Source organism: Tenrec ecaudatus, chromosome 18 (genome assembly GCF_050624435.1).
Source record: "Tenrec ecaudatus isolate mTenEca1 chromosome 18, mTenEca1.hap1, whole genome shotgun sequence".
Classification (NCBI taxonomy): Eukaryota; Metazoa; Chordata; class Mammalia; order Afrosoricida; family Tenrecidae; genus Tenrec; species Tenrec ecaudatus.
Window position 1 is genome coordinate 21,917,147 of NC_134547.1, and position 26,407 is coordinate 21,943,553.

The 26,407-nt window shown below is 55.6% G+C and overlaps 2 protein-coding genes across 2 annotated transcripts; both read left to right on the forward strand.

The window, feature by feature from the left end:
* The first annotated feature begins 75 nt into the window (after positions 1-75).
* On the forward strand, positions 76-10,289 carry KIRREL2 (kirre like nephrin family adhesion molecule 2). Its single transcript, XM_075536679.1, has 15 exons — positions 76-571; positions 913-1,062; positions 1,974-2,123; positions 2,280-2,440; positions 3,074-3,224; positions 3,505-3,610; positions 3,768-3,916; positions 4,360-4,487; positions 4,580-4,712; positions 4,938-5,038; positions 5,157-5,370; positions 6,579-6,584; positions 7,185-7,285; positions 7,521-7,589; positions 9,954-10,289. Exons 1-15 carry the CDS (start codon positions 76-78, stop codon positions 10,287-10,289), a joined length of 2,451 nt encoding a protein of 816 aa, XP_075392794.1.
* Positions 10,290-12,355: 2,066 nt separating this feature from the next.
* On the forward strand, positions 12,356-22,054 carry APLP1 (amyloid beta precursor like protein 1). Its single transcript, XM_075536279.1, has 17 exons — positions 12,356-12,524; positions 13,344-13,487; positions 14,390-14,522; positions 14,727-14,839; positions 15,222-15,355; positions 15,488-15,678; positions 16,128-16,258; positions 16,605-16,679; positions 18,260-18,418; positions 18,503-18,631; positions 19,605-19,704; positions 20,442-20,549; positions 20,809-20,835; positions 20,984-21,054; positions 21,251-21,313; positions 21,428-21,571; positions 21,664-22,054. The coding sequence occupies exons 1-17, from the start codon at positions 12,378-12,380 to the stop codon at positions 21,760-21,762; spliced, it is 1,968 nt and encodes a 655-aa protein (XP_075392394.1). The 5' UTR covers positions 12,356-12,377; the 3' UTR covers positions 21,763-22,054.
* The last annotated feature ends 4,353 nt before the right edge of the window (positions 22,055-26,407 follow it).

Below are 26,407 nucleotides of genomic sequence, written 5' to 3' on the forward strand. Positions count from 1 at the left end.
GGGCCCAGGGGAGCCCTCGCGCGGCCCCGCCTCCCCAGGGCGCGGAAACCGGCAGGGCCCCGAGGACTCCCATTTATGGATCAGTTTCCACTCGGCGCGGTCCCTCCGGGCGCCGCGCTGAGCGAGTTTCTTCCACTCGCTACCCTGCGTCTCCGCCGCCGCCCGCCCCTGCAGAGCGCAGGTGGCCAGCCCCCTCCCCACCCCGCAAGGGCCCCAAGTGTCCCCGTTCCCAGACCCCAGTTGGGCTGGGGCGACCGCCCGCAGGGGGACCGGGACCGTGCGCCGCCCCAGTCCTTAGTCTTCGGCCGCCACCGTTTCGCGAGGGGCAGGGGCGGGGCCCCTAGGGCGGGGCCCGCAGCGTCCGCCCCGCCCGCCGGTGGCTCCGAGTCGGAGCGCGCGGAACCCATTCACCCACCGAGTGCCGGCTGGTGGATGGGCGCACGGGGCGAAGTCCAGGCCGGAGACCCGGGGCGCGCAGCCTGGGGCAGGGGGTCCCCCGGGAAGGAGCTGCGGGCCAGGGCCGTGAAGGGTGAGCTCCGGAGCAAGGTGTCGGCGGGAAGCCAGTGCCACAGTGAGGGTCGTCTTGTGGATCTTGTGGGATCAGTGGCTCTTGTGGACCACACTCAGGATGCTGACCGCTGCCGTCGTCGTCGTCCTCCTCCTCCTCTGTCTCAGCGGGCGAGCAGGTACCGCCAGGGGGGAGCCGATAGAAAGCGGGCACTGTGTGCTGGCTACTGGCTTTACCACGGAGCCAGACTCCAGGGGTCTGAGGGGGGAGACTAGGCCCAAGGGACGAGAGGTGGGGGGCGTGGGGGACTTGGGATCCAGCCCTGAAGGCAGAGGCTCTGGTCGAATAAGAAGGAGCTTTTGACCGTGCTAAGCGAGGCTTTATACTGTCCCCCATCATCCTAGACTCCTTGCCCCACTTCCTGCAACAGCCTGAGGACCAGGTGGTGGTGTTGGGGAGCGAGGCGCGGCTGCCCTGCGTTCTGGGCGCCTACTGGGGGCTTGTTCAATGGACCAAGGATGGACTGGCGCTGGGGGGCGAAAGAGATCTACCAGGTGAGGCTGTTTGCTCAACTCAAGGAGGGGGTGGGAGGCTCCGCTTAGGGAGCCCTGTGTGGTCAAGTTGGGGAGATTGGTGAACTCAGGGAAATAAATTTGGAGGTCCTGATTTCTTGAAGGGGACTGCTAACTGCAGGGTCGGCAGTTTGAAGCCACCAACTGCTTAGTGGGAAGAAAGCTCAGGCTCTCCACTCTCATGAGTTACAGTCTCAGAAACCTACTGGGGCAGTTCTCTGTCCCCTAGGGTCGCTGTGAATCACTGAGCTTGAATATTTTGAGCTGCTTCTTCAGGGTGGCCCGAGGATTTGGGGGGGGTTCATTTTTTTATTGTAAACTATTACATGCCTTGGTGGTGTTGTGGTTATGCGTTGGGCTACAATCCACATGGTCGGCAGTTCAAAACCAGCAGCAGTTCGGAGAGAGAAAGACTGGGCTTTCTACTCCCGTCTACAGCTGCAGTCTCAGAAACTCACCATAAGGGGTCACGATGAGTCAGCATTGACTCGATGGCAGTGAGAGAGCAGAAAACCTAAACAGAAGGTTTGCCAAATATGTATAAAGTTGATGCCCATGTCACCCAGGCATGGGCCCACTGCCAGCTGCCTCCAAGCTAGCTTTGTACAAGCCCTCCTTACAGGTCTCCCCTCCCTCCTAGAGGCACATCTAACCGACGTTCATAGCAAACAGGTCGTGGCACCTACTTTCTTGTGGCTTTCTCCACCCCAAAGTTTTGATTGAGTATGGCTGGATTGGGAAGGAGGAGGGTTGAGTCTCTCTGGGCCTAACAGCGCCTTCTGTCACATGGTGTCCCTCTGGGGTGGCAGGGTCAGTCTTCTGGTGGTGGGCTGTGGCAGTGGAGGCCGGGGGTCCTGACTGAGCAGAACTGTGGTGGGTTGGCCTTCCTCCAGGCTGGTCTCGGTACTGGATCTCTGGGAAGGCAGCCAGTGGGCAACACAACCTCCACATCCGGCATGTGGAGCTAGAGGATGAAGCCTTGTACGAATGCCAGGCCACACAGGCAGGCCTCCGCTCTCGCCCAGCCCAGCTGCACGTCTTAGGTGAGGCCCTGCCCTGCTCATCCTCAGGGAACCCAGCTTGGCTGGGCATTTCAGGGTGCAGAAAGCCCAAGGAGGTGGTTGGGTAGAAACCAAGGTCCCTGGCTCCAGGATCAATGCTGATCTCCAATTATCCCCTTTCCCCCCTTACTCTTGCAGTGCCCCCAGAAGCTCCCCAGGTGCTGGGCGGCCCTGCTGTGTCTCTGGTTGCTGGTGTTCCCGCGAATCTGACCTGTCGGAGCCAAGGGGATGCCCGCCCCACCCCTGAGTTGCTATGGTTCCGAGATGGGGTCCGGCTAGATGGGGCCACTTTCCATCAGGTCAGGTCCAAATCCTTGGGCTAACCTTTGTTCCCCTCACTCCCACTACCCCGGGGAAACGTGGGGTCCACTCTGACCTGAGGCTCAGTCAGAGGAGAAAAAGGCATGGGAGGGCAGGGTCCCTGGGTTAGGACCTGTGGGATGCAGGGAAAGGTAAAATGACTCTAGAGCTATCCTACCTGCGTTCAGAGCCTGGCTCAGTCTCTCAGGGGCTGATCGATTTTGAGTCAATTACTTAACCTCTGTGCCTTGTCTGCAAGTTGCCTTAGCTGCAAACTGGAGACTGTAGTTGCATGCACCTTGTAGGAGAACTGGGAGGGGCAAGCAAAATCCTATTCATAACAGGAGCCCTGGAGGTACAGGCTCAGCTGTGAACCAAAAGGTCAGTGGTTCGAACCCACCAGTCTTCCCCAGGAAGATGACAGTCATGGAAAGATGTACAAGTGCCTTGAAGGGGTCTGACATATAGTAAGCATGAGGCTGGCTACTCCATGAAGAGTCACAGTCTCGGAGACCCACAGGGGCCATTCGACCCAGTCACATAGGGCCTCTAGTTGGCGTGGACTGGAAGGCAGTGAGTTTGGTTTATTCATATAAGGGGCAAGGGCACTGACTGTTCTCTGTGACCTCCAGACTCTGCTGAAGGAAGGGACCCCTGGGCCAGTGGAGAGCAGGTTGTTCCTGACCCCTTCCAGCCACGATGATGGAGCCACCTTGGTCTGTCGGGCCCGGAGCCAGGCCCTGCCTGCAGGGCGGGACACAGCTGTCACACTGAGCCTACAATGTGAGTGCAGCTGGATGCAGGACCTTGAGCCTGAGGTCCCTGGGGAAAGAGGGGTCTAGGACCTGGGTTCCTGAGATGCAGTGTGTATAGGGGGGAGGGACCCAGGCCCCCCAGCAAGAGCCTCCCAGAGCGCAGAGAGCAGGAGGTGACTGGGGGATCTGCAAACGGGACCCTGGGAGAACAGATCACAGAAAGCCCCAACTTCTACAGAGCCTGAGGGAGGAGGGACTAGACTGGACTCATAGTGCCTGCCATACTGACGGATGCCCCCCACCCACAGACCCCCCAGTGGTGACTCTGTCAGCAGAACGTCAGACTGTGCAGGAAGGAGAAAAAGTCACGTTTCTGTGCCAGGCCACGGCCCATCCTCCTGTCACGGGCTACCGGTAAGGCCCCCTCTCCCCAGCCCAGAGCACAGGCGCCCGCTGGAACCTGGAACCACACTAATGGGCCACCTTCCCTCCAGGAGGGCCAAGGGGGGCACCCCGGTGCTTGGGGCCCGCTGAGGCCAGGAACCACACTAACGGACCACCTTCTCTCCAGGTGGGCCAAGGGGGGCACCCCAGTGCTTGGGGCCCGTGGGCCGAGACTGGAGGTTGTGGCGGACCCCTCATTCCTGACGGAGCCTGTGTCCTGCGAGGTCAGCAATTCTGTGGGGAGCGGCAACCGGAGCACGGCGCTGGACGTGCACTGTGAGCTGGGGCCAGGCCTGGGCTGTGACCCAGGCGGGGTGCACTGCAGCGGGGTCAGGGTTAAAGTGGGGAGTGGCTGCAGGGGCAGAGAGGGTGGGCAGTTAGGAGAAGGTGATGCTAGGATACAGGGCAGGACGGGGCAGGGACTGGGACTGGGGAGGCAGAGTACTGTGGATCAGAGGGTCTGAGCATTGCTTTGGTCAGCAGTTTGAAGCCACCAGTTGCTGGGCTGCCGGAGAAAGACAAAGCTATTTATTCTTCTAAAGAGTTATCGTCTCCGAAATCTGTAAGGACAACCATAGCTTGTCCTATAGGGTCACTATGAGGCGGGATCAACTTGATGGCAGTTTGTTTACTTGTATACTAGGGCCCTAGGGGTGTGGTGTTTCTGGGGCTGGGTCGTCCCTGCCGGTCCATGACCCCCCTGACCCCCGCTTCTCCAGTCGGACCGATTTTACAGGCCAAGCCGGAGCCCGTGGCCGTGGACGTCGGGGAAGACGCCTTCTTCCGCTGTGCCTGGCGTGGGAACCCGCCCCCACGGGTGACCTGGACCCGCCGCGGGGAGGCGCAGGTGAGGCCTGATCTGGGTGTCCTGTGGGAGCAGCCTGCAGTGCCGGGCTGCTTCCCAAGGCCGGGGCCCCTGACTCCTCCTTTCCGCCCCAGGTGCTGGGCTCCGGGGCCACCCTGCGCCTGCGGTCCGTGGGGACTGAGGATGCGGGCGACTACGAGTGCCGAGCTGAGCCAGGGACCTCGGGCCTGGGAGGTGGGGCTGCCGAAGCGAGGTTGACAGTGAACGGTGAGCTACGAGGCTCGCGGAGCATCTGGCCTCCAAAGTGAGGGGCCCGCCCACCAATGGGGCGTGGCCGGGAGTGGGCGTGGCGTTGGGAGGAGGCCCCGCCCTCTTCCCCCAAGGCCGTGCTTTGAGGGGATCCCAGTATGTTGGGGGAGGTATGGCTGGCCCGGCACCGGGTTTTGGGGAGGTCGAACCTCTGCTCTGATTGGCCCCCAATCTCTGCCCCAGCTCCCCCCGTGGTAACCGCTCTGCACTCGGCACCCGCCTTCCTGAGGGGCCCAGCCAGCCTCCAGTGTCTAGTGGTCGCCTCCCCTTCCCCAGAAACAGTGGTAAGTCAATGCCCCAGCCCCCCTCCTACCATGACCTACCCAGCCACCACCTCGCACACCTGACGCTGCTGTGGTCAGCTGCCAGTGCCCTCCATTTCATTCCTCCTTTGTGCCCCAGGTCTGGTCTTGGGACGAGGGCTTCCTGGCCTCGGGTTCCCGGGGCCGGTTCCTGGTGGAGACTTTCCCGGCTCCGCAGGGCCTGGAGGGCCCGGGCCTCATCTCTGTGCTACACATTTCGGCCACTCAGGAGGCCGACTTTCGCAGAGCCTTCAACTGCAGTGCCAGAAACCGGCTGGGTGAGGCCGGCACCCAGGTCACCCTGGACAGAAGAGGTAAGACCCAGGGCGTGGAGACCCCCAATCTGGCCACCCTGAACCCCACAAACAGGATTTCCAAAGTGATGACTGCCCACCTCTCACCAAAAGCCACCCTGGCTGCCATGGGGCTGACCGGGACTCACAGAGGACAGGGGAGAACTGCCCCTGTGGGCTTTGGAGACTGGAAACTGCCGGAGTCGGAGTGGTCTTCCTCCCACAGAGCTACTGACCCAACTCCCTGACAGCCAGCAGTCATTCTGTCCATAGCGAGCTGTCCTCCAGACCAGGGTAGCACAGCCCCCGTGGGTTTCTGAGGCTGTCACTCTTTTTTAATTTTCAGTCACTTTATTGGGGGCTCGTGCAACTCTTATCACAATCTATATATACATCCATGTATCAAGCACATTTGCATGTTTGTTGCCATCATCATTCTCAAAACATTTGCTGTCTACTTGAGCCCTTGGTATCAGCTCGTCATTTTTTAAAAATCATTTTATTAGGGACTCATACACTTCCCATCACAATCCATACATACATCAATTGTGTCAAGCACATTTGTACATTCGTTGCCCTCATCATTCTCAAAACTTTTGCTCTCCACCCAAGCCCCTGGCATCAGGTCCTCATTTCCTCCCCCCTCCCTCTCCACTCCCCACTCCCTCATGAACCCTTGATAATTTATCAATTATTATTTTGTCATATCTTGCTCTGTCCCACGCCTCCCTTCACCCACTTTTCTGTTGTGTCCCCCAGGGAGGAGGTCACATGTAGATCCTTGGAATAGGTTCCCCCTTTCCAAGCCACCCTCCCTATCTCCTCCCAGTATCGCCACTCACACCACTGGTCCTGAGGGCATCATCCGCCCTGGCTTCCCTGTGTTTCCAGTTCCCATCTGCACCACTGTCCGTCCTCTGGTCTAGCCAGACGTGCTCTTCCGGGGGTGGAAGGCTCATTTCCCTCCCATGCACCGTCTGGTAGGTTCAAACCGCTACTCTCTGCCTGTGGGGTCCCTGTGGCTCAAAGTCCACTCGATGGCTGTGAGTTTGGTTTTGCGTTTTAGAGAATCTTAAGTTGAGGCTCTTATTTTGCAGTTCTCCATATTTGAAGGTTTCCTTTGGGGGAGTTCTTAAGTGTGAGGTGATGGAGCCTTGGTGGTGTAGTGGGTCACTCCTTGGGCTGTGAATCTCTATGGGAACAGACAGCCTCATTTTTCTCTGGTACAGCAGCTGGTGGATTTGAACGACAGGCCTTGCTGCCCCAATGTATAGCCCACTACACCATAAAGTCAGTTTAAGCCACTGTACTTTAAAACTTGTGGAGCCCATACTGATAGGCCCTTAGAACCAGGGGTCACAAACTACGGGAATCTCCAAGCTTGGTGACCCGAAGCCTGGGGATTCCAAACCCAAGGCCTGGGGCTCTGCTCAGTCCCCTCAGGACACCCCCTTCTTCTCCCTGCAGACTTGCTACCCCTTGTGCGAATTGTGGCCGGGGTGGCCGCCGTGGGCAGCACTCTCCTGATGGTCATTACTGGGGTGGCCCTCTGCTGCTGGCGCCATAGGAAAGGTTAGTGTCCAAGCCCTGCCCCACGCCCTGGCCGCTGATTCCACCAGGGACTTGGCCCCCATCCTGCCTCTCCAGCCTGACACAGACCTGCGGCCTCCTTCAAATCCCGTCTCCTCAGGGTCACACGCTCCCCACACCTATCCCCCAGACCAGAACTGCCAGTGGTTCTCAGACCCCCTACTTCTCCCCAAGCCCCTCTCTTCTGTCTCATTGGTCTCCACAAACGGTAACCCCGCCCTATCACTTACCAACACTGGTTTTAGCCTCCTTCTCCAAGCAAAAGAACCTGGTTCGAATCCCCGGCAGTGACGGCTCCAGTTCTCGGGGGCCTGAAGAAGAGGAGACGGGCAGCAGCGCGGACCGGGTAGGATGCCAGAGTCCCACACTCAACCATGCTTCCAGACCTAATAATGACCTGGTCCCTCCTGGGCCCCAGTGCACTTCTAGATCAGTATGTCCCTAGATTCCCTGGCTGACCTGCCCTCCAAATTCCAGCTCACAGGTACACTGGGTGCTTTTGCCTGGTCTCTACCCAAGGCTGAGAATCCCTAGGGTCTGAATCCCACGACTGCTCCTCCTTACTAACCTCTCACCCGCAGGGCCCCATTGTGCACACGGACCTACACAGTGACCTGGGTCTGGATGAGGAGGGAGCTCTGGAAACGAAGGTGAGTGTTGAGAAGGAAGGGGGCTGCCTTGACTTTGTCTCTGTCTCCCAGCTTCTGTCCTCCCATGCTCCATTCTGTTGCTCCTGGAGCTGGGACTCAACTCCCCCTCATGCTCCCTAAGCCACCTCACCCACGGTCACAGCCTCGATTTGTGCACCTGACTGTGCCTGTGTATCTGTCCCAGCTCTGACCTCCTCTCTGAGGAGCTCCAGGCCAGGGGTCGCTCTACCTGGATTTTGTATCCCTGCTCCTTAGTTTCCTCCCCCTGGCTGTCCTTCCCTCACCAAAACGTCCCGCCGTTTCCCAGCACCTGCTCTTAATGCCCAATTAGGTCTCAAATCTGCTTCTCTTCTGGGGGCCACTTTGGCAGCCCCACCGACCCCAGTTCCCCAATCCAGAGCCCTTCTCTTTTTCCTGTGTGCTTCAAAGCAACAAGCAACTCACTGCCATTGAGTTGGTGCCAACTCATAGCAACCCTTTAGGACAGTGGTTCTCAGCCTTCCTAGTGCCGGGACCCTTTCATACAGTTAGTTCCTCATGTGGTGGTGACCCCCTACAACCAGAAAATTATTTTCGTTGCTACTTCATCACTGTAATTTTGCTGGAATCGGTTATGAACCCTGTGAAAGGGTCTTTTGACTTCCAAAAGGGTCACGACCCACAGGTTGAGAACCGCTGCTCTAGGACAAGGTCGAACTGCCTCCGTGAGTTTCCAAGACGATAACTCTTTTTTTTTTTCCTGGGGAGATTCAATGGAGAACACTTTTATTATACAGATATGAACACAACAGAATTCTTTGGGGGAGCATTTACAGCACACACACACTTCACTTCAGGGGTTCAGTGCAACAGGAAGGAGACGCAAAGTTATTGCCTTGTGAACAATCACATCAGTTAAATAGAATCCTCCCCAACGCCCCAAGAAGGGAGGCTTGCGCCCTCTTGTCATAGTACCCTCTGTACATAGAAATAAAACCTAAAGGCGTGCTATCGTCACCCCAATATCTTTTTAAAAAGTTAATATTAAAATATAATCCTATTCTAAAAAAACATCCAAAGGAGCCCACCAAATTATTTACAGACCTCATTAAGTTATTCATAAATAAAACCTGCAGTCAACGCCACACTGTAACTCTTTGTTGGAATAGAAAGCCCCCTCTTTCTCCAGAGAAATGACTGGTCGTTTTGAACTGCTGACCTTACGGTTCGCAGCCTAGTGTGTGACCACTGTACCACCTGGGCTCCTAGCGTGTGCTATTTTCTTGGCCCACTTCATCAGAGCTGCTTAAATTCTCCTTCTTCCTTTGCTCTCAGCGCTGACATTTCTTGCTCCCAGAGTCCATGCTTCCCCCAAACCAACCCGCATGTTCTGCTTGTGTCTCTCCATTCACGACCCTGGCCACCCTGACCTGGCTTTCCTAGTTGCCCCCCTGAGCCCTCCTCATCACCGGCTGATCATGTGTGGCCCCTCATCGTCACAATGGCACTGCTGAAGCCTCCTCCAGGACAGCAAGTTATTCTACATATGGTCTCTCCTCCCCCCAGTCCCTGCTTGGTGATTTACCAAGTCTCCCTTGACCCCGGGTCCCCGTGGGGACAGAGCCCTAGTCTATCCTAGTGACAGATGTCTCTAGCAGGACCTTAGGGCATGGCAGAGAATCAACAGTTAGGCGCTATTAACCAGCTGTCAAAGTCGGCTCTGACTCAAAGTGACTACGTGTGCAGAGTAGGAGTGGGCTCCGTAGAATTTTTAATGGCTAATTTTTGTTTGTTTGTTTTCAGAAGTAGAATCTTTTTTCCAAGGTACCTCTGGATGGATTCAAACCTCGTACCTTTTGGTTAGCAGTTGGGTGCCTTTTCCACCCAGGGCTTCCCTATGGCAGTTAGGCAGATTCAATGAAGGATGTCTTGTCCCAATTTTTCTTTTTTAATCATTTTATTGGGGGCTCGTACAACTCTTATCACAATCCATCCATCCATGGTTTCAAGCACATTTGTACATATGTTGCCATCATCATTCTCAAAACATTTGCTTTCTACTTGAGCCCTTGGGATCAGCTCCTCATTTCCCACCCCCTTCCTCACTCCCCCCTTTTCCAAAATTTTCATTCACTCTGCAATCTCCTTCCACACTGTCACAGCTCAGCAGGCGTGTCTAGCTTTGTGTCTCTGTCTTGGTCTGTTTTGGTCTGTCTCTGTCTTGCCCGCCTGTCTTCTGCCCCTTTGTCCCTTGTCACTGTTCTTCTGTCTCTCTGCCTGCTCCTATTTCTGTCCTCCCATCTCCCTTTCGGTCTGGCTCTGGCTCCATGCATCCTTCCATGCTGTACCTGCATATTCCTTACCACGTTCCATCTGTCCTCTTAGGACCCGACCAATGGTTACTACAAGGTCCGAGGGGTCAGCGTCAGCCTGAGCCTTGGTGAAGCCCCTGGAGGAGGCCTCTTTCTGCCACCCACGTCACCCCTTGGACCACCAGCAACTCCAACCTTCTATGACTTCGGCTCACGCCTGGGCATGGTCCCCCCCTGCAGAATGTATAGAGCCCGGGCCGGTTATCTTACCACACCTCACCCTCGAGCTTTCACCAACTACATCAAACCCACATCCTTTGGACCCCCAGACCTGGGTCCTGGGACGCCTCCTTTCCCATATGCTGCCTTCCCGACACCCAGCCACCCCCGTCTCCAGACCCATGTGTGACATCTCCCTGACAGACTATAGTCCTGGAATAATGGACTCCCCCGACCCCTGAGGGACGCACACAAGTGGGCAAGCTTGTGGCTGCATCATGGAATCTTTACCGTGGCGTCAGCCATCGGTAGAGAGTCAGCTTGGCCAAAGGGGATGGTCCAAGTGGAAACAAGATGACCGCCATGCCCACCTCTTCTCCATGTGTCAAAGATATTCAGGATGGCAGAAGGGCCATTGGCCAAGATGGGGACAGTACAGGGTGGGAGTTAGGGACTGGACATGGCACCGGGAAAATAGCTCAGCAACCCCATTGATAATGGGAAGAGAGGTAGCTGAGGGGAGACAAAGAGGGAGAAGATGGGCCTCATAGTGTCTTGGCTCTCCCTGAGGGGCACTTTGCCTGGCCAATAGAAGTGCAGCCCCCGCGATTGTTCTTTGCTCCCTGAAACTCAAAATGGCCACTTTCTTGATTCCTTCTACCTTCCTTAAAGGTCCACAAAGATTTGGGCCTAAGGAGTGGAGTCATGGGAAGGGGGTGGGGAGGGGAGGTAATGGTGATGAAAGGGATTGAGGGGTAAGAATATTTATGTTTAATTAAAAAATATCAAAGGAGTTCATGTGCTTTCGGGATTCTCCCAGCCTCCTTTGCATCAGGGGAGTAGGCCACCAAACCTGCCCCAAGGCTTTGTCTTTGCGCCAGCCTTTGTGCCATAGGAGCAGTGTCAAGAATTACCTCTAGGAACTTTCTACCTTCCTAGTCCTCTCAAGCCACCATGGGGGCGATTCCGACTCACCGCGACCCTAGAGGACAGGGCAGAACTGCCCCCAAGGGCTTCTGAGGCAGTAACTTGTTTCCCCCCCCCCAAGACTGTAACTCTTTATAGGAGTAGAAAGCCGGGTCTTTCTCCTGTGGAGTGACTGGTGGTCCTGAATTCCTGACCTTGCAGTTAGCAGCCCAAAGTGTAGGCTCTCTTAACATGCACCCACATGCACGCAGATGCAAACACAAGACATACATGTGGGCATGGAGTACAGATGCACACATGTAACCGGCTCCTCAGTTAGTCTGGGGAAGCCTTTGAACTCTACATTCTCTTCTGAGGAGACAGAGCAATGAGTCCTAAGTATGGGAGGGGAGCTGGAAAAGAGAAATCCCTTGGTCCTGAAACCAAAGATTGGAGCCCAGATTTTTGCTCTGAGCTACTGGCTCCGGACTGGCTAAGGTGCTGAAAGTCTTTGTCCAAAGATTTTTAAACTAGGGATTCACTCACCAGGATCCTTGGCAAGCAGGTCAGGAGGCAGGGACACCGGGGTCTGAGGAAGGAGGACTCAGGGGCTCAGTCTGTGGCTTGAGATGAGGAAGGTCCAGGGCCCCAAGTCCAGGTCCTTAGATCTGAAGAAGGGTTGAGTATCAACTGTTCTATTCTCGATGGGGGGGGGGGGGGATTTCATTCCTGGAAGGAGCCCTGGTGGGGTAGTGGTTACCCGTTGGGTTGTGAACAGCAAGGTCTGTTGTTGGAAACCACCAGCTGCTCCATGGGGGAAAGACAAGGTTTTCTACTCTTCTTAAGGAGTTACAGTGTCCAGGACCTAGAGGACCCCTGTCCTACCCTATAGAGTCGCTATGAGTTGCCTGGAAGGCAGTCAACTTGGGCATTCCTGGATCCTCAAGAGAGGTATTGTGGAGTCCCAAGCACTGGCTTCCCAGGGAGCAGATGAAGCAGATAGGGGGTGTGGGTCTTAGGGGTGGAGTGGGGGTGGGTGGGTGAGTTCCTGGGTCCAGGGGGAGGACGCAGAATCCACAGCTGCGAAGCCCGTCACCCACACTCCGGCCTGGCTGGCACTACCCTGGGGCGGGACGCCTGGGATCTCGAGGGGCGCCTGCGCCAAGCCCCCACCCGGGGATCGCGCGCTGCTCCACGCAGCGCAGAGCCGCCACGCTATTGTCCTGGCCGGGAAGGCGGGGCGGGCGCGGGGCGGGGCGAGAGGCGCCGGCGCAGCCTGGAGGCGGTGGCCCTGGCGCTGGGAGCTCCTGTCACCGCTGGGGCCGGGCGGGCAGGGCGGGAGTAGGGGCCGGGAGGGCGCGAGGGCTGGGACATGGGGCTAGCCAGCCCCTCCGCTCGCGGTCTGGGCCACTGCTGGGGCCCGACGCCCCTGCCGCTGCTGCTGCCACTATCGCTGCTGCTTCTGCTCGCGCAGCTCGCCGCCGGGAGCCTGGCTGAAGGGAGCCCCGGGGCGGCCGAGGTGAGGCCGGGCCAGGTCCGGGGGTGGGGGAGGGGCGGGGCCGGGCTTCTGGGCCCCGACGGGGACGTGCCCTGGGCGGAGAGTGCAGTCTTTGGAGCCAGGTTGGCGGGCCCCCAAGCGGTCCCCCGCAGCACTGGGCATTCATCAACTGGGCCCAGGCCCCAGCGACCCCTTCGTCTGATGCCCCATCCCCGGCCCTGAGACATCAGAAATGACTGAGGTCTCCCCAGACGTCCTCCACCTTGGAGATTCCGCCTGAAGCCCCCACTCCTCTGAACGCGAGGCCCACCCACCAGAAAGGCACCAGGGCCCAAAATCCAGGCCCCTCATCCTTTGCACCCAGACGCGGACCCCCATAACCTCCCAGGGCACAGGGCAGGAGCCAGGCTATCGCACATCATCCTTCAAGGACTGATTGTCCAGACCGGCCAGGCCTGAGGGTGTTTGCACCCCGCAATGGGAGGTGGAGGCCAGGATGGAGGGAGGAGGGGCCAGAACGCCTGGGTTCAGGCCTCCTCCCCCGCGATCCAGGTTTAACCCCTTCGGGCTCCAGCAGGGCTGTATGGGGTGGGGGCGGAGCCTGTCTCCGCAGCAACTAGGCAGCTAGACTCCCTGGGGACCCAAGTCGCTATAGCAACAGGAGAGCCGGAGCGCCCCCGCCCCACTGGAGCGGTTACCCGGGGAACCGAGCCTTCTCCTAGGCGGTTGTGGCGCTTGGGGGAGGGAGCTGGTGCTGGGGTCGAAACATCTGGGTGCTGGGAGTTCCGCGGATGCCGACACCCCCAGCATCCTCACAGACGCCTTCGTTCTCACCCTCAGGTGCCAGGGTCGGCCCAGGTGGCCGGACTATGCGGGCACATTACCCTTCACCGGGACCTGCGCACGGGTCGCTGGGAGCCAGACCCGCAACGCTCGCGACGCTGTCTCCGGGACCCGCAGCGGGTGCTGGAGTACTGCAGACAGGTGGGCGGGATCTATCCGGGGAGACCAGGTCCTCGGGTTTGCGGACTGGAAACCGGTGGCGCGAAAGGCGTGGCCCGGGGGGCGTGGCTAGCGGAGGCGCTGCTAGGCTCCGGCCAAACCTGAGGTTAGGTTTGGGGAGGGGAAGCTGCGGGCAATCGGTCCCGGGCTTGGAGTAAGGATGAGGTCAGTGAGCGTGACTGAAGGAGGGGCCTGGCGAGGATCTCAATGGGAGGCTGGACAGCCAGGAGGCGTGGCTATCTACAATCGGCCTAAGACAAGGACTTTAGAGAAGGGTGGTGGGCCAGAGGAGAGGAGAGGCTTCCAGTGCGGGAGTCTATGAGCCGACGAAGTGGAGCCAGTGGAGAGGCCGGGCTGAGAATCGGGGGGCGGGGCGCGGGGGGGGATGGTGGGGAGCGCTTCATAAAAAAACTGGACAGGTAACAGGGCGGGGTCTAAAATGGCGGGGTTTTGGGGGGCTGGGAGGCCACTAGGAAGCGGGGCTCATGAGTAGGCGTGGCTTAGACCCCCAGCGTCTCAGGTAGCCAACTCATGAACTCACCCACTGTCATCGAGTAAATTCCAACTCATAGCTGACTCGATAGCAAACCTCAAATGCACGGCCATCGAGTCGATTTGGACTCATGAAGACCCCTATAGGGCAGAGTAGACATGCCCCTGTGGGTAACTCTACAGAGCAGAAAGGCTCCTCATCTTTCTCCCATGATGCAGCCGGTGGTTTCGAACTTCCAGCGTCCAGGTTAGCAGCGCAACATGTAATGCAGTGTGCCATGGCTCCTCTGTAGGACGGAGTAAAACTGCTCTGTAGGGTTTGCGAGGCTGTCACTGGTGATGGAGAGTAGCCCATGGAGGGGCGAGGCTGACAGGGCTGCATCTCTCCCTAGATGTACCCGGAGCTACAGATCGTGCGTGTGGAGCAGGCGGCGCAGGCCATCCCCATGGAGCGCTGGTGTGGAGATGCTCGGGACAGTCACTGTGCGCAACCTCACCATCAGGTTGTGCCCTTCCGCTGTCTGCGTGAGTCACAGCCGCAGGGCGGCGGCGGGGCGGGGGGGCAGGGGAGTGAAGTAGGGGGTCTTGGAGGGGCTAGGTCTCAGGCTCACTTTAGGAGGCTGGGTCCCAAGTGAGTCAGAGAAGCCTTCGTGGATAAAATATCAGGATCCTGAGGTGGGTGGGACTGGAGGCTGGGGGAAGGGCTCACCCTGGTCCTCCCACGGCCAGGGGGTGAGTTCGTGAGCGAGGCTCTGCTGGTGCCTGAAGGCTGCCGTTTCCGGCACCAAGAACGCATGGACCAGTGCGAGAGCTCCACCCAGCGGCATCAGGAGGCCCAGGAGGTCAGTACCCTACCCTCCTCCCCACAAGGCTCAGGGATCCAGACTCCTAAACCTGTGTCCATCTGAACTAAGACCCTGAGCCCCCAACCCTCTCCCACCTCGGCGAGCCAAGTACGAATCCGGTTTTCAGCTATGGCTGCACTTTGGATCTAGGAGTCCCAGACCAGCCTTGCCAGACTCTCGCCCCATTTCTGCCCAAATTGGCCTTCAGCCCCCAGCCCCCAAGATCTTCCCAACCAAGGAGTCCGAGCCCCAACGTTTTCTCCTCACGAGGACCTAAGAATTCCATCTCCCAGCCCCCTATCTCCAGTATCAGGAGTTCAAGACCCCTTTGCCCCTGCCTACCCCACAAGCCTGGCATGTGGGCCCACCCTTCCCACAGGCCTGCAGCTCCCAGGGCTTTGTCCTGCATGGCTCTGGCATGCTTTTGCCCTGTGGTGTGGATCAGTTCCGGGGTGTCGAGTATGTGTGCTGCCCGCCTCTGGCGACCCCTGACATGTCTGAGACAACAGTTGGGTGAGTGGACGGGACCCAACCCCCCCACTCCACCCCACCCCCCACCGCCTCCATCCCAAGGCTCCCGGGTGGGGATGGGATCCCGGAGGCTGAAGCCCGGGTCTTACTGCCTCAGACCTTCTGCTCCTTCAGTGACCCTTCCACTCGGTCCTGGCCCCTGGGGGGCAGAGCAGAGGGGGGTGAGGAGGAGGAGGAGGAGGAAGAAGAACCCTTCCCACAGCCGGTAGATGATTACTTTGTGGAGCTCCCACGGGCTCAAGAGGAAGAGGAGGAGGAACGAGCCCCACTCCCAAACTCCTATACCCCTGCAGGGATCAGCAAAGGTGAGGCAATCTCCAGCACCCTCCACCCCTCCACTCTGGCGGGAAGGTAATTTGGGGAGCCTTCCTCTGAGGGCCCCTTTGGGAGGGCTCAACAAGAGAGGGGCCGTTTGGGTGGGATGGAAGGGAGCGCTTGGCAGAAAGAAGCGGGGAAAGGGCTGCCCTGTGAAGAATGCCAAGGAGGAGACTGATTTCGTGGGTAGACAAACGAAAGGGGAAGGACCACTGAGTGGGTCCTAAGAGTCATTTGGGGGAAAGCGTGACGGAGAGATGCCTAGGATTTGCTAGGACAGAGCTGTTGCAGAACTGTTTCTCCCCTCCCCTGGTGCCAGGTGGCAGCAGCTGTAGCGAAACTGGGCCTACAATGGTCTCTAGTGCATGCTGGGAAATAGCGCTCTCTAGGTCGTTTGGAGCTAGGCCACAGGCAGACCTCCCCAACCCCTGCTTTACAGGGACTCCCACTCCGAGACCAACAGACGGTGTGGATGTGTACTTCGGGATGCCTGGGGAAATCACTGAGCACGAGGGGTTTCTGAGGGCTAAAATGGGCCTGGAGGAACGTCGAATGCGCCAGATTAACGAGGTGATGACACAGGGGGGGGTGGAGGGGGGGCTTGGGACTCCACCGAGTTGCTTACAACTCAGGAAGCCCCAGGGCCTCATTGAGACAAACTTCAAGGGCTTCCCAGGCGCCTAGCAACTCCTGGTCCTTCACACGACTCTCTGAGACCACCAGGATCCATTGTCCCACCGAGAGCCCTGTTGGGAGGCTAGGAGACCCCGTGCTAACTGGCTATTCTCCCACCTTAAAGTCCTTCTGGGCCTGCCTTCCTAAAAACCCAAGAGGCCTTGAGACAAGGGGCTAGGACATCCAGGGTCCTGAAGAGGGGGGAGGGACGCTTCATCCTGAAACTCTTCCTTCCACCCAGGTGATGCGTGAGTGGGCCATGGCAGACAACCAGTCCAAGAACCTACCCAAAGCCGACAGACAGGCCCTGAATGAGGTAGGCTGATCCCCAGCGGCATGTCTATCACTTGGGACACACTTCTTGGGCCAGGTCCCACCCCACTCAAGTCCTGCTCTGTCTAGGCCCCTCTTGGTCCTACCTCTGCTGGCTCCCTCTTGGCTTGCATCTGACCTGGCTTTGTTCTCCTCACAATGGCCATGGTTTGCCTGATCTGGACTTGATTCTTGCTTCTGAGGGCTGGCCCTGGGGTCCTCTTACGGCGGGCCCCCTTGCAGACACAGTCGGATCCTTCTCCATCTTGCGTCAATGCTGCCAGGTTCCCCGGCTCCGGCCCACCCCTCTGTCTTGACTGTTCCTCACTCCTTCCTCAGTAGGTCTGGTCTCCTCATGTCCCACCGCTGTAACTTTCACCTTGGGGCTGCCCTCCGTTTGTCCCAGGGCTCAGGTGTGCCCTTGTTCCCTCACCTCACCCTAGGTACCACCCAATCCATTGCCTTTAGGCTCAGCGGGTCTCCAGGTGGGTCCGGCCCATGCCTGGCCCAGGTCTCCCCTTTGTGAAATTTAGCACTGCCCAATTCTATGCCCAGATGGTTCCCACTCAATACAGTTTACATTCTCTGGTGGTTTTTACCGCAGTCGAGCTCCTCCCCCACTCTACCTCTGTAGCCCCTCCCCTCCACCTCGCACTTCCACTCAGTCTCCTTCAGGGGTCCTCAAACTTTTTAAAATGTTTATTTATTTATTTGGTCCTCAAACTTTGTAAACAGGGGCCAGTTCACTGCCCCCTCAGACCCGTTGGAGGGCCAGACTATAGTTAAAAAAACAACTATGGCCAGAACAATATTTTGAAACACACAGCAGTAATTCTTGGTATTGATTGAATTATTCATGTACATTCACACTATGAAGATGGGGAGATAATCATGGCATCAATAAATACAGGAGATGATTCTATTTCAGTAATCCTCTGAAGATTACCCAACAAGTTTGTAACAATTTTCCTATTAATTCTTTCTTGATTTGTATGTTATATCCCTTGTACTAGTAAATGGAAATGTACTGCATGTTATTTTAATGTTCTAACACCACATATGACATTCTTTTCTCATTCTGAGGTCTTTTCATTATTTTTTGTAGTTTCTTAAGATTAATACTCAAAAATGAATATATATATATACATGCACATATGTACATACAGACATGTGCTACTAATAGAATCAAAGTTTCCTAGAACATGGTGATAAAATGGAGGTATGTTTTATAAAAGTCCAAAATTTTAATAAATTTTTTAATGAAAATGAAAAAAAAAAACAACTATGAACAAATTCCTATGCACACTGCACATATCTTATTTTGAAGTAAAAAAACAAACAGGGTAAAAACACCCGGCGGGCCGGATAAATGTTCTCAGGGGGCCACATGTGGCCCGCAGGCCGTAGTTTAAGGACCCCTGCACCCTCTAGTTGGTCATACCCAAGCCTAGATCCATCATACAGCCCTCTCCCCACCGCCCCCCGCCACTTCACCCTGGCAGCCTTGCTCTTTCCAGACCCCTGTGGCGCAGGCTCTCAGCCCTCTTCCCCTCTCCTGACCCTGTACCCCCTGTGCCCCACCAGCACTTCCAGTCCATTCTGCAGACCCTGGAAGAGCAAGTGTCCGGCGAACGGCAGCGCCTGGTGGAGACCCACACCACCCGAGTCATTGCGCTGATCAACGACCAGCGCCGGGCTGCCCTGGAAGGGTTCCTGGCCGCCCTGCAGGGGGACCCGCCTCAGGTGTGGGGGCCGTGAGGGTGGAGGGGGGGGCGAGGGCGAGGAAGGCGAAGGTGGGCCTCCATTGCACCTTTATCCCTTCCACAGGCAGAGCGCGTCCTGGCGGCCCTGCGGCGCTATCTGCGAGCTGAGCAGAAGGAGCAAAGACACACACTGCGCCACTACCAGCACGTGGCCGCCGTGGATCCCGAGAAAGCCCAGCAGCTGCATTTCCAGGTGCCTGGATTCTTCCAGATCCCAAATATGCCGCTCTTCCACTGACCTCAGGCCCTCAGTGGTTTCTCCTGTCCCTTAGTCCTCTTCTTGTCCCCCGGGACCTCCTCCCTAGCCCTCAAACACCAACCCGGACTCACTGCCGTGGCGTCGCCAACCACTAGCAGCGACCCGAAGGGGTAGAACAGAGCAACTCTTTCTGGGAGTAAAAAGCCCGTTTTTCTCCCCTGGAGCAGGCTGGTGGTTTCCAACTGCTTCCTAGACCTAGACCCCCCTCTTCTGTTCCCGAACCCTCTTCAGTGCCTCAGGGCCCTTTCCAGTCCTGCCCTGTACTTGCTTGCCCCTTAGATTCCTACCTTCTGTTCCCAGGATCCCCCTCACGTGCCTGGAACTCTCTTCCTGTCCCTTGCCCCTCCTCCTTTGCCTCTCCTATCCGAATTCTTCTTCTTGTCCCAGAATACTCCCTTGGGTGGTCTTGAACTCCCCAGTCTTGCCCTTGAACTTCATCACTTTTTCATCCACCTCCGATCTCATTTCCTGCCTCTGGAGCTTTCTTTGGTGCCTCTGACCCCTCTTCCACACCCTCTCAGAACCTCCTTCCTGTCCTACCGACCTCCACACCTCCCCCTCCTGTCACCTACATAATAAGGCCTAGATCCTGTTCTTTCTTTGCCTCCGGTGCGGGTGCGCCACTTGTCCTGGGGACCATTTAGTCTCCTCCTAGCTTCCTTCCTGCCCCAGCCTCCCTGCCTGTCTTCTGGATGCTGTTCTTCGCATGGTAGGCGTCTCCTTTCCATGTCTGTCCTTCTACAGCCTAGTCTCCCACCTTGGTACTCCGCTTCCTGTCCCTTATGTGTGCTACTTTTCCTTGGACCCTGTTGACCTTCCTCCTTTGCCCTACCTCGGTTTCCCCACCACCAGCCTGAACCCTTGTCATTTTTCATGCCTAGTCTTCTCTTTTCCTTGATCCCCACAGGTGCAGACACACCTTCAAGTGATCGAGGAAAGGATGAACCAGAGCCTGGGCCTGCTTGACCAGAATCCCCAGCTGGCTCAGGAGCTTCAACCCCAGATTCGTGCGTGTCCCTAACTCTTGATCCCCATTCAAAGTCCTGAAGGGAGACCCTGGCCCCCAACTTTTTGACTGCCCTCGCATTTCAGTTATCGACTCCAATGTAACCAATCACCCCAGCAAGTGAGAAATATATGCCACAACCATTTCCTCTGCTCATAGTTCATAGGTCAGGGCAGGGTTCAGCTGGGCGGTTGTTCTACCAACCTTGCCACTCGTCAAGCAGGAAGCCCCATTCAGCTAGTGGATCATCCAGGGGCTGAGCCCCAGCCACAGATGGGCCTCTCCCTCTCCAAATGGGCCCAGAGTCTTTCTTCCCCATAGTGTTTCTCCTCATACACTATCCAGCAGGGGGCATTTTGGCGTAAGCTCCCGGGGCACAGAAAGAGAAGCCACTAGATGTTGGCCGCCTTGTCCAGGTGAAGGGGTATTGCAAATCCAGGGACAAGGACACGAACGCCAGAAAGGGTGGCAGCCCCCAGGTCCACCGCACCTTCCGGCTGGATTGCTCACACCTCACCCCAATCCACCTGCTCTCTTGGCCGCCCTTCCCTTGAAATTTCACCCTCTTGCCTCCTGCCTCCATCCTGCTCTCTACTTTCCCAGCTACACCCCTGGTTACTCCACCCATGGGGGTGATTGCCTGCCCCCACCCACCTGTTGGCCCTGCCTTTCCCCAGTTTTGTTTGGTGGCATCTCCATACTCACCATCTTAGCCATCTTCCTCCATCTTCCCCTCAGAGGAACTCCTCCACACTGAGCACCTGGGTCCCCACGAATTGGAAGTTCCTCTCCCGGGGAGCAGCAGTGAAGACAAGGATGGGCTGCAAGCTCCGGATTCTAAGGATGGTTAGTGAGTCCAAGTCAGACTTGGGGGTAGATGTCCATTACCTCAGTTCTAATGTCCTAACATCTGGGCATGTTGTAGCACCCACAATCAGTGGGAAAGGATGGAGAGAGATTCTATGATTGGGTGGTGAGGGGCAGGGGTGAGTGGGGGTTCGGTAGGACCATGATCCTCCTTCCTTGGCCCTTGAGAGGGACCCTTTCTCTTATGACACCCTCTTCTCTTCACTGCTCCACCTGTCTCCCCTCCTCTGGCTGCCAGCGGACACCTCCATGACCTTCCCCAAAGGTAAGTGCCCATAGAGTCGAGCCCCACCACTAAAGTCGCACTGAACCCTCCAAACCCCAGGATAGAAAAGGGTCCACAAACAGGGAACCCCCAAACCCCTGGGATGGGATATGGTATCCCTCGATCCTAAAAAGACCTTGGTGGACAGGGTCCACAGAACAAGCTGCTGTGCCGTCTGCAAGAGAGAAGCTGTCTCCCCTGGGGCAGTATGAACAAAAGGTAAGTTAGTCAGACCTGTGTCGTGAGGGGGAAGCAGGGGTGAGAGCCGGATTCTGAGCTCTGGAGGAAGGACAGCAGAGGTGGCCTGGACTCCTGGGGCTGAGGGTGTGGACTTGTGGAGCCTAGAGAAAATGAGGGCTTGGGGGATACACTTTTGAGAAGGACTCCTGGGTCCTGACATTTCCTGCTCTCCCAGGTGAATGTGTCCGTTCCCAGGGGTTTTCCTTTCCACTCATCGGAGATTCAGAGGGATGAGCTGGTAAGAGGACAATTCTGGATACCCAGGGGCAGAGGTTGGAGGTCAATGGCCGGCACATGACACCCAAGGGCACACAGTACCGAAGGATCACTCTGCATCTTCTCCTCTTCGCAGGCACCAGGTGGGACAGGTGTGTCCCGTGAGGCTTTGTCGGGGCTGCTGATCATGGCGGCTGGCGGGGGCTCCCTGATCGTCCTCTCCCTGCTGCTCCTGCGCAGGAAGAAGCCCTACGGGGCCATCAGTCACGGCGTGGTGGAGGTGAGAGACACACAGGCGTGTGGTTGAGGCAGGGAGGGTGGTGGAGGCCTGGGCAGGGCAGGGAGGAGGCCTGCCTCTGGTGCCTGTTGCAGGTGGACCCCGTGTTGACCCTGGAAGAACAGCAGCTCCGGGACCTCCAGCACCATGGCTATGAGAACCCCACCTACCGCTTCCTGGAGGAAAGGCCCTGAGCTGGCCCTTCAGCTGAACCCAGACTTCCCTCTTCCTGGACCCCAGAGCCCCGACTTCCATTTCACACCCTTTGGGGGAGGAGTCCTGGAAATTCTCATTTTCCCTCTGACCCCTAAGAACTCCCCAGGTATCTCCAGCCACCTCCCTGCTTGGGACTTAATTTATTTTGTAAGTTAATTTATGGTTCCTTAAAGTGACCCACCGTCTTGATTCCCAGTGTCTCTTGTTCCCTAGAACTCACCACCTCACATTTCTCCCACTAACGTCCCAATAAAGTTTGTTTTTCTTGCCCCCCACCCCCATCAGGCCATCCTGTGTCTTTGTGGTGAGTCTTTGTGTCAGCTCTGAGCGCCTCCTTCACCTCTTTAAACAGGATGAGGGATCTTTAAATCTGGGCGGGGCCTGGGATGGTGGGCAGGAGGCGGAGTCCAAAGATGGGCTATTCCGCTTGGCTCCAGGCGCTTTCCGCGGTGCTGAATATTTGCCGTCCTTTGGAGTTCCAGCTGTGGTTTCCTGGGCAGGACCTGGGAAAATGAGTCTTCCTTGACCTGCGCCCGGTGCTCACACACAGTGCCCGATGGGGGACAGGAACTCAAGCGTCCCTTCAACTTTTCCCAAATCGCCACCCCTTTCTTGAGAGGAGGTGGGAATCTCAGTCACGTGTCCCGGATGACGGCAGACTCCTGTTGGACAGCGCAGGATTCCGACTCTCAGGGACTCTATCGCACAGAGTAGAACTGCCCCTGTGGGTTTCCAAGACCAACTATTTTGGGGCGTAATAGAAAGCCTCATCGCTGGTTTTGAACTGCTGACCCTGCAGTTTACAGCCCAGCGAGTAACCCTCTACACTACCAGGGCTTCTCAGGGTTCTTCATAGTGCAAGTATTCTCTCTATTCATAGATTCAGAAATGGAGACAGAGAGCAATTAGACCACCTTCCCAAGGCCCCCATCCAGAAGGTTCCAGACCTGGAATATGACCCAGGCGGTCTAGCTTTGGGATCTATGTTTTCAGCGATCACACGACCCTGCTGTCTTCGAGTTCAGGCTTGCCCCATAGGGAGCTATACATGTAAACGTCGAGTGGACACATGCCACAGGGTAAGATCCCTGGGAAACCACAGGGGACCAGCAGAAAACAGTCAAGTGCCGTGCTCATCGGTGTACTGCATGATTTTCCGCCGGGCGACTTGTGGAAAAAGAAGCTATTTCTAACTCTCCCAAAGGAGCGCCTGAGCTCACAGGCGTGTGTATGTATTGTTGCGGTTAGAGCCAGGGAGTCGATTCCAGCTCACAGCATAGCCCACTGCCCAGTCCTGCGCCACCCCCACGACTGTTCTTATGCCAGAGCCCACGGTCGCGGCCACCATGGCAATCCTTTTCCTCTTGGTCACGCTACCAAGCATGCTGCCTCCTCCAGGGATGGCCTAGCCTGATAACAGGTTCAAAGTACGCGAGCTAACATCTCACCTTCTTTGCCTCTAAAGAGCATTCTGGCTGTATCTTTTCCAAGATAGTTATTTGGCAGTCCATGGTACGTGCAATATATTGCTATTTTGGTTGTCGAATGGCTCTCAGCTCGACCTTTCTGTTAGATTTCTCAGCTCTTGGCTTCCCACGAGAGAGAATTCACGCCAAAGCCTGGTTTGTGATCCAAGCAGGTTTTTATAGAGGACAGGAGAAGTTGCGGGTTTTACCGTCTCAGAAGAGTACATGCTATTTCAGGGAAGCATGCCAAACTGCGCTTGAAAGGGGCTGGGACCCACCACCCAACAGGGGCAACCTCCTGAGACTGCAGGGCCACACATGGTGACCTGAGGCTCGAGAGACTGTGACACTCGCGAGAGGGCTCAGGAGCCGGATCCCAGGGGAGAGGGCAGAAAGCAGAAGAAAAAGATGAGGGTGGTGGGGGGCAGTGGTGTGGCAGTTAAGGTAATTGAAGCCTCTGGCTGGGCAGGCGAGGTCAAAGGTATTGGTTGACCCATTGGCTGAAGGAAGTCCGTTTGGGCCACCCAAGTTTACCGCCCACCTGGCTGGGGTGGGGTGGGGGACTGAATTGGAGCATGCCCACGTAGTCTTTCTGGCTGGCTAAGGCTCACCTGAGTCTCTTCCAACCTCTTCTCTGGGGGTCTTCAGGCATGAATTTGGACAAGCCTCTCTCCTTATTCTGCGACCTAACGTTTCCACTACTCAAAGAGCAAGAAAATCTGCTCCATGTTTGTAACTTCGCCTGACAGTCACTTTGAAAAAAAAAATCTGTATGTGCGGTGAGTGAGTCTGGGTCACATCTCGCTGCAGACACCAAGGGGTTGTCTGAGCGTGGCTCTTGCTCAACCTGCTTTGCTTGGGTTAGTGCGGTGAAACGTTTGTCATTGTGCTTTTTTTGCGCTTTATTTGCGTAAACTGCCCTCACTATGGCTCCAAAGAAAGTCAGTGATACCTGCAGTAAAGTCAAGAAGAAAACTGTGAGAACCACAATAATGATGATGATGATGTCATTGTGAAACTTGAACTCGGCCCACACTTGTCTGATTTGGCTGTTGAATACAACATGGCGAGGTCGACCTTAACAATAGTCTTAGAAGAAAGAAAGAAAAAGGCCTGCTTAATATGGCAAAGGCAGCAAAAGTTGTGAAAGCCTTTCCCTCCAAACAGAGAGCCCAACTACGGAAGAGACTGACATGTGACTGCTGATTTGGGTAAATCAACAATTTGATGGCGATAGTGTATCTGAGACAGTGATATAAGAAAAGGCTAAATGACCCCATGATGTAAATTCCTGGGAAAATGAATTTTAAGTGTCATTTTGGGATCTCGGAACCAATTCTTTGATTTCTTATGAGAAAAAAGGCCCAGTTCTCATACTTTTCTGTTGAAACATGAATCTGGAATGAATTGAGTCCGATAACCGAGGTATCCCTGTATATGTAAATGCGGGCTATGTCGATGAAATCTACGCGGGTAGGCATTAGGAGGGCCATGCCTTGGAGACGCAAGTTGGAGGCAGCCCACAGCTTCAGGGGCAAACCCAGTCTGCCCGCCATTCTGAAACTGGTGATCGCTCCGGGAGACTAGGACCACCTGGCTGAAGTCCTTCACCAGCACCCCAGTGGGGTGGTGCACAATCTGCATGTGTGTGTGCTTTCCCAGCCCAGAGTGATTGACGGGCGACAAGGGACTAGGAAATGCAAGCAGGTGAGGCAGACATGACAGGCCATTCTGCTCAGTATTCTCGCTCAGCCGGTGACTCCTTAACAGTGTTCAACAGCAAGACTCAGAAGGCATTCTCTCAAAAACGCTACGATTGAAATGCCAGCAGGAAGGATCTGGGGGACGGACAACAGAAAAGGGGGTGAAGGGAGACGTCGGACAGGGCAAGATATGAAAAAATAATAATTTATACATTATCAAGGGCTCATGAGGGAGGGGGAGTGGGAGGGAGGGGAAAAATGAGGAGCCGATGCCAGGGGCTTAAGTGGAGAGCAGATGTTTTGAGAATGATGAGGGCAATGAATGCACAAATGTGCTTGACACAATTGACGTATGTATGGATTGTGTTAAGAGTTGTATGAGGCCCTGTTAAAACAATGAAAACAGACAAACAAAAAGAATTATCGAACTAAAAAAAAGAACTATTGAACTAAATGTGAACAGGGAGAATCTTCCTATTGGAAGATAGAGTGGCTTTGCCATCGTGCAGAATGCATTGGAAAGTGGGTGACTGGAGATGCAATTAGGTCAGAATCTAATACCTGATCAGTTGAAAAAATTTTTGATCCATTTTAAAGTCTTGCTAGTTTTAATATTTTGGGCTATCTTGTTGATTGAGGTTTTTGTTTTATTTTGTTATGGTTAGTTTAGAAAATTAATTTTCTGCATATTAATCAAAGATAGGTAAATCTATAGAGACCTTAGGTGCATTAAGGGTTCCTTGGAGTCTGGAAGAGGAGATTGTGGGGGAATGAAGAGCTAATAGTGATGAGTCCAACAACTAAGAAAATGCTTCACATCTGATTGTAGTGATGAGCGGACAACTCTTCTTGATGTGATTGAACTATTGAATTGTATGATATGTGAATTATATGCCAATAAAACTATTAAAAAAGGAAAAAATATCAGCAGGAAAAACAACTCTGCCATTGCTCAATGGGCGGTCTTGTGCCCTTGAGCCCACCTCCCACCCCACCCCCCACACACTGAAACAAGATTTTTAAAAAATCATTTTATTAGGGGCTCATACAACTGTTATTACAATCCATACATCCATCCATTGTGTAAAGCACATTTGTACGTTCATTGCCCTCATCATTCTCAAAACATTTGCTCTCCACTTAAGCCCCTGGCATCAGCTCCTCATTTTTCCCCTCCCTCCCACTCCACCCTCCCTCATGAGCCCTTGATAATTTATAAATTATTATTTTGGCATATCTTGCACTGTTCGACATCTCCCTTCACCCACTTTTCTGTTGTCCGTCCCCCAGGGAGGAGGTTACATGTAGATTGTTGTAATCAGTTCCCCCTTTCCACCTCACTCTCCCTCCACCCTCCCTCTATCACTACTCTCACCACTGGTCCTGAAGGGATCATCTGCCCTGGATTCCCTGTGTTTCCAGTTCCTATCTGTACCAGTGTACATGCTCTGGTT

Coding starts and splice junctions, on each gene's coding strand:
- KIRREL2 (XM_075536679.1), top strand. CDS start 76: ATGGATCAGTTTCCACTCGGCGCGGTCCCTCCGGGCGCCGCGCTGAGC. Junction 1,063..1,973: donor GGGCGAAAGAGATCTACCAG/GTGAGGCTGTTT, acceptor GCCTTCCTCCAG/GCTGGTCTCGGTACTGGATC. Junction 7,590..9,953: donor AGGGAGCTCTGGAAACGAAG/GTGAGTGTTGAG, acceptor CTGTCCTCTTAG/GACCCGACCAATGGTTACTA.
- APLP1 (XM_075536279.1), top strand. CDS start 12,378: ATGGGGCTAGCCAGCCCCTCCGCTCGCGGTCTGGGCCACTGCTGGGGC. Junction 14,523..14,726: donor TGTGCCCTTCCGCTGTCTGC/GTGAGTCACAGC, acceptor TCCCACGGCCAG/GGGGTGAGTTCGTGAGCGAG. Junction 21,055..21,250: donor TGGGGCAGTATGAACAAAAG/GTAAGTTAGTCA, acceptor CTGCTCTCCCAG/GTGAATGTGTCCGTTCCCAG.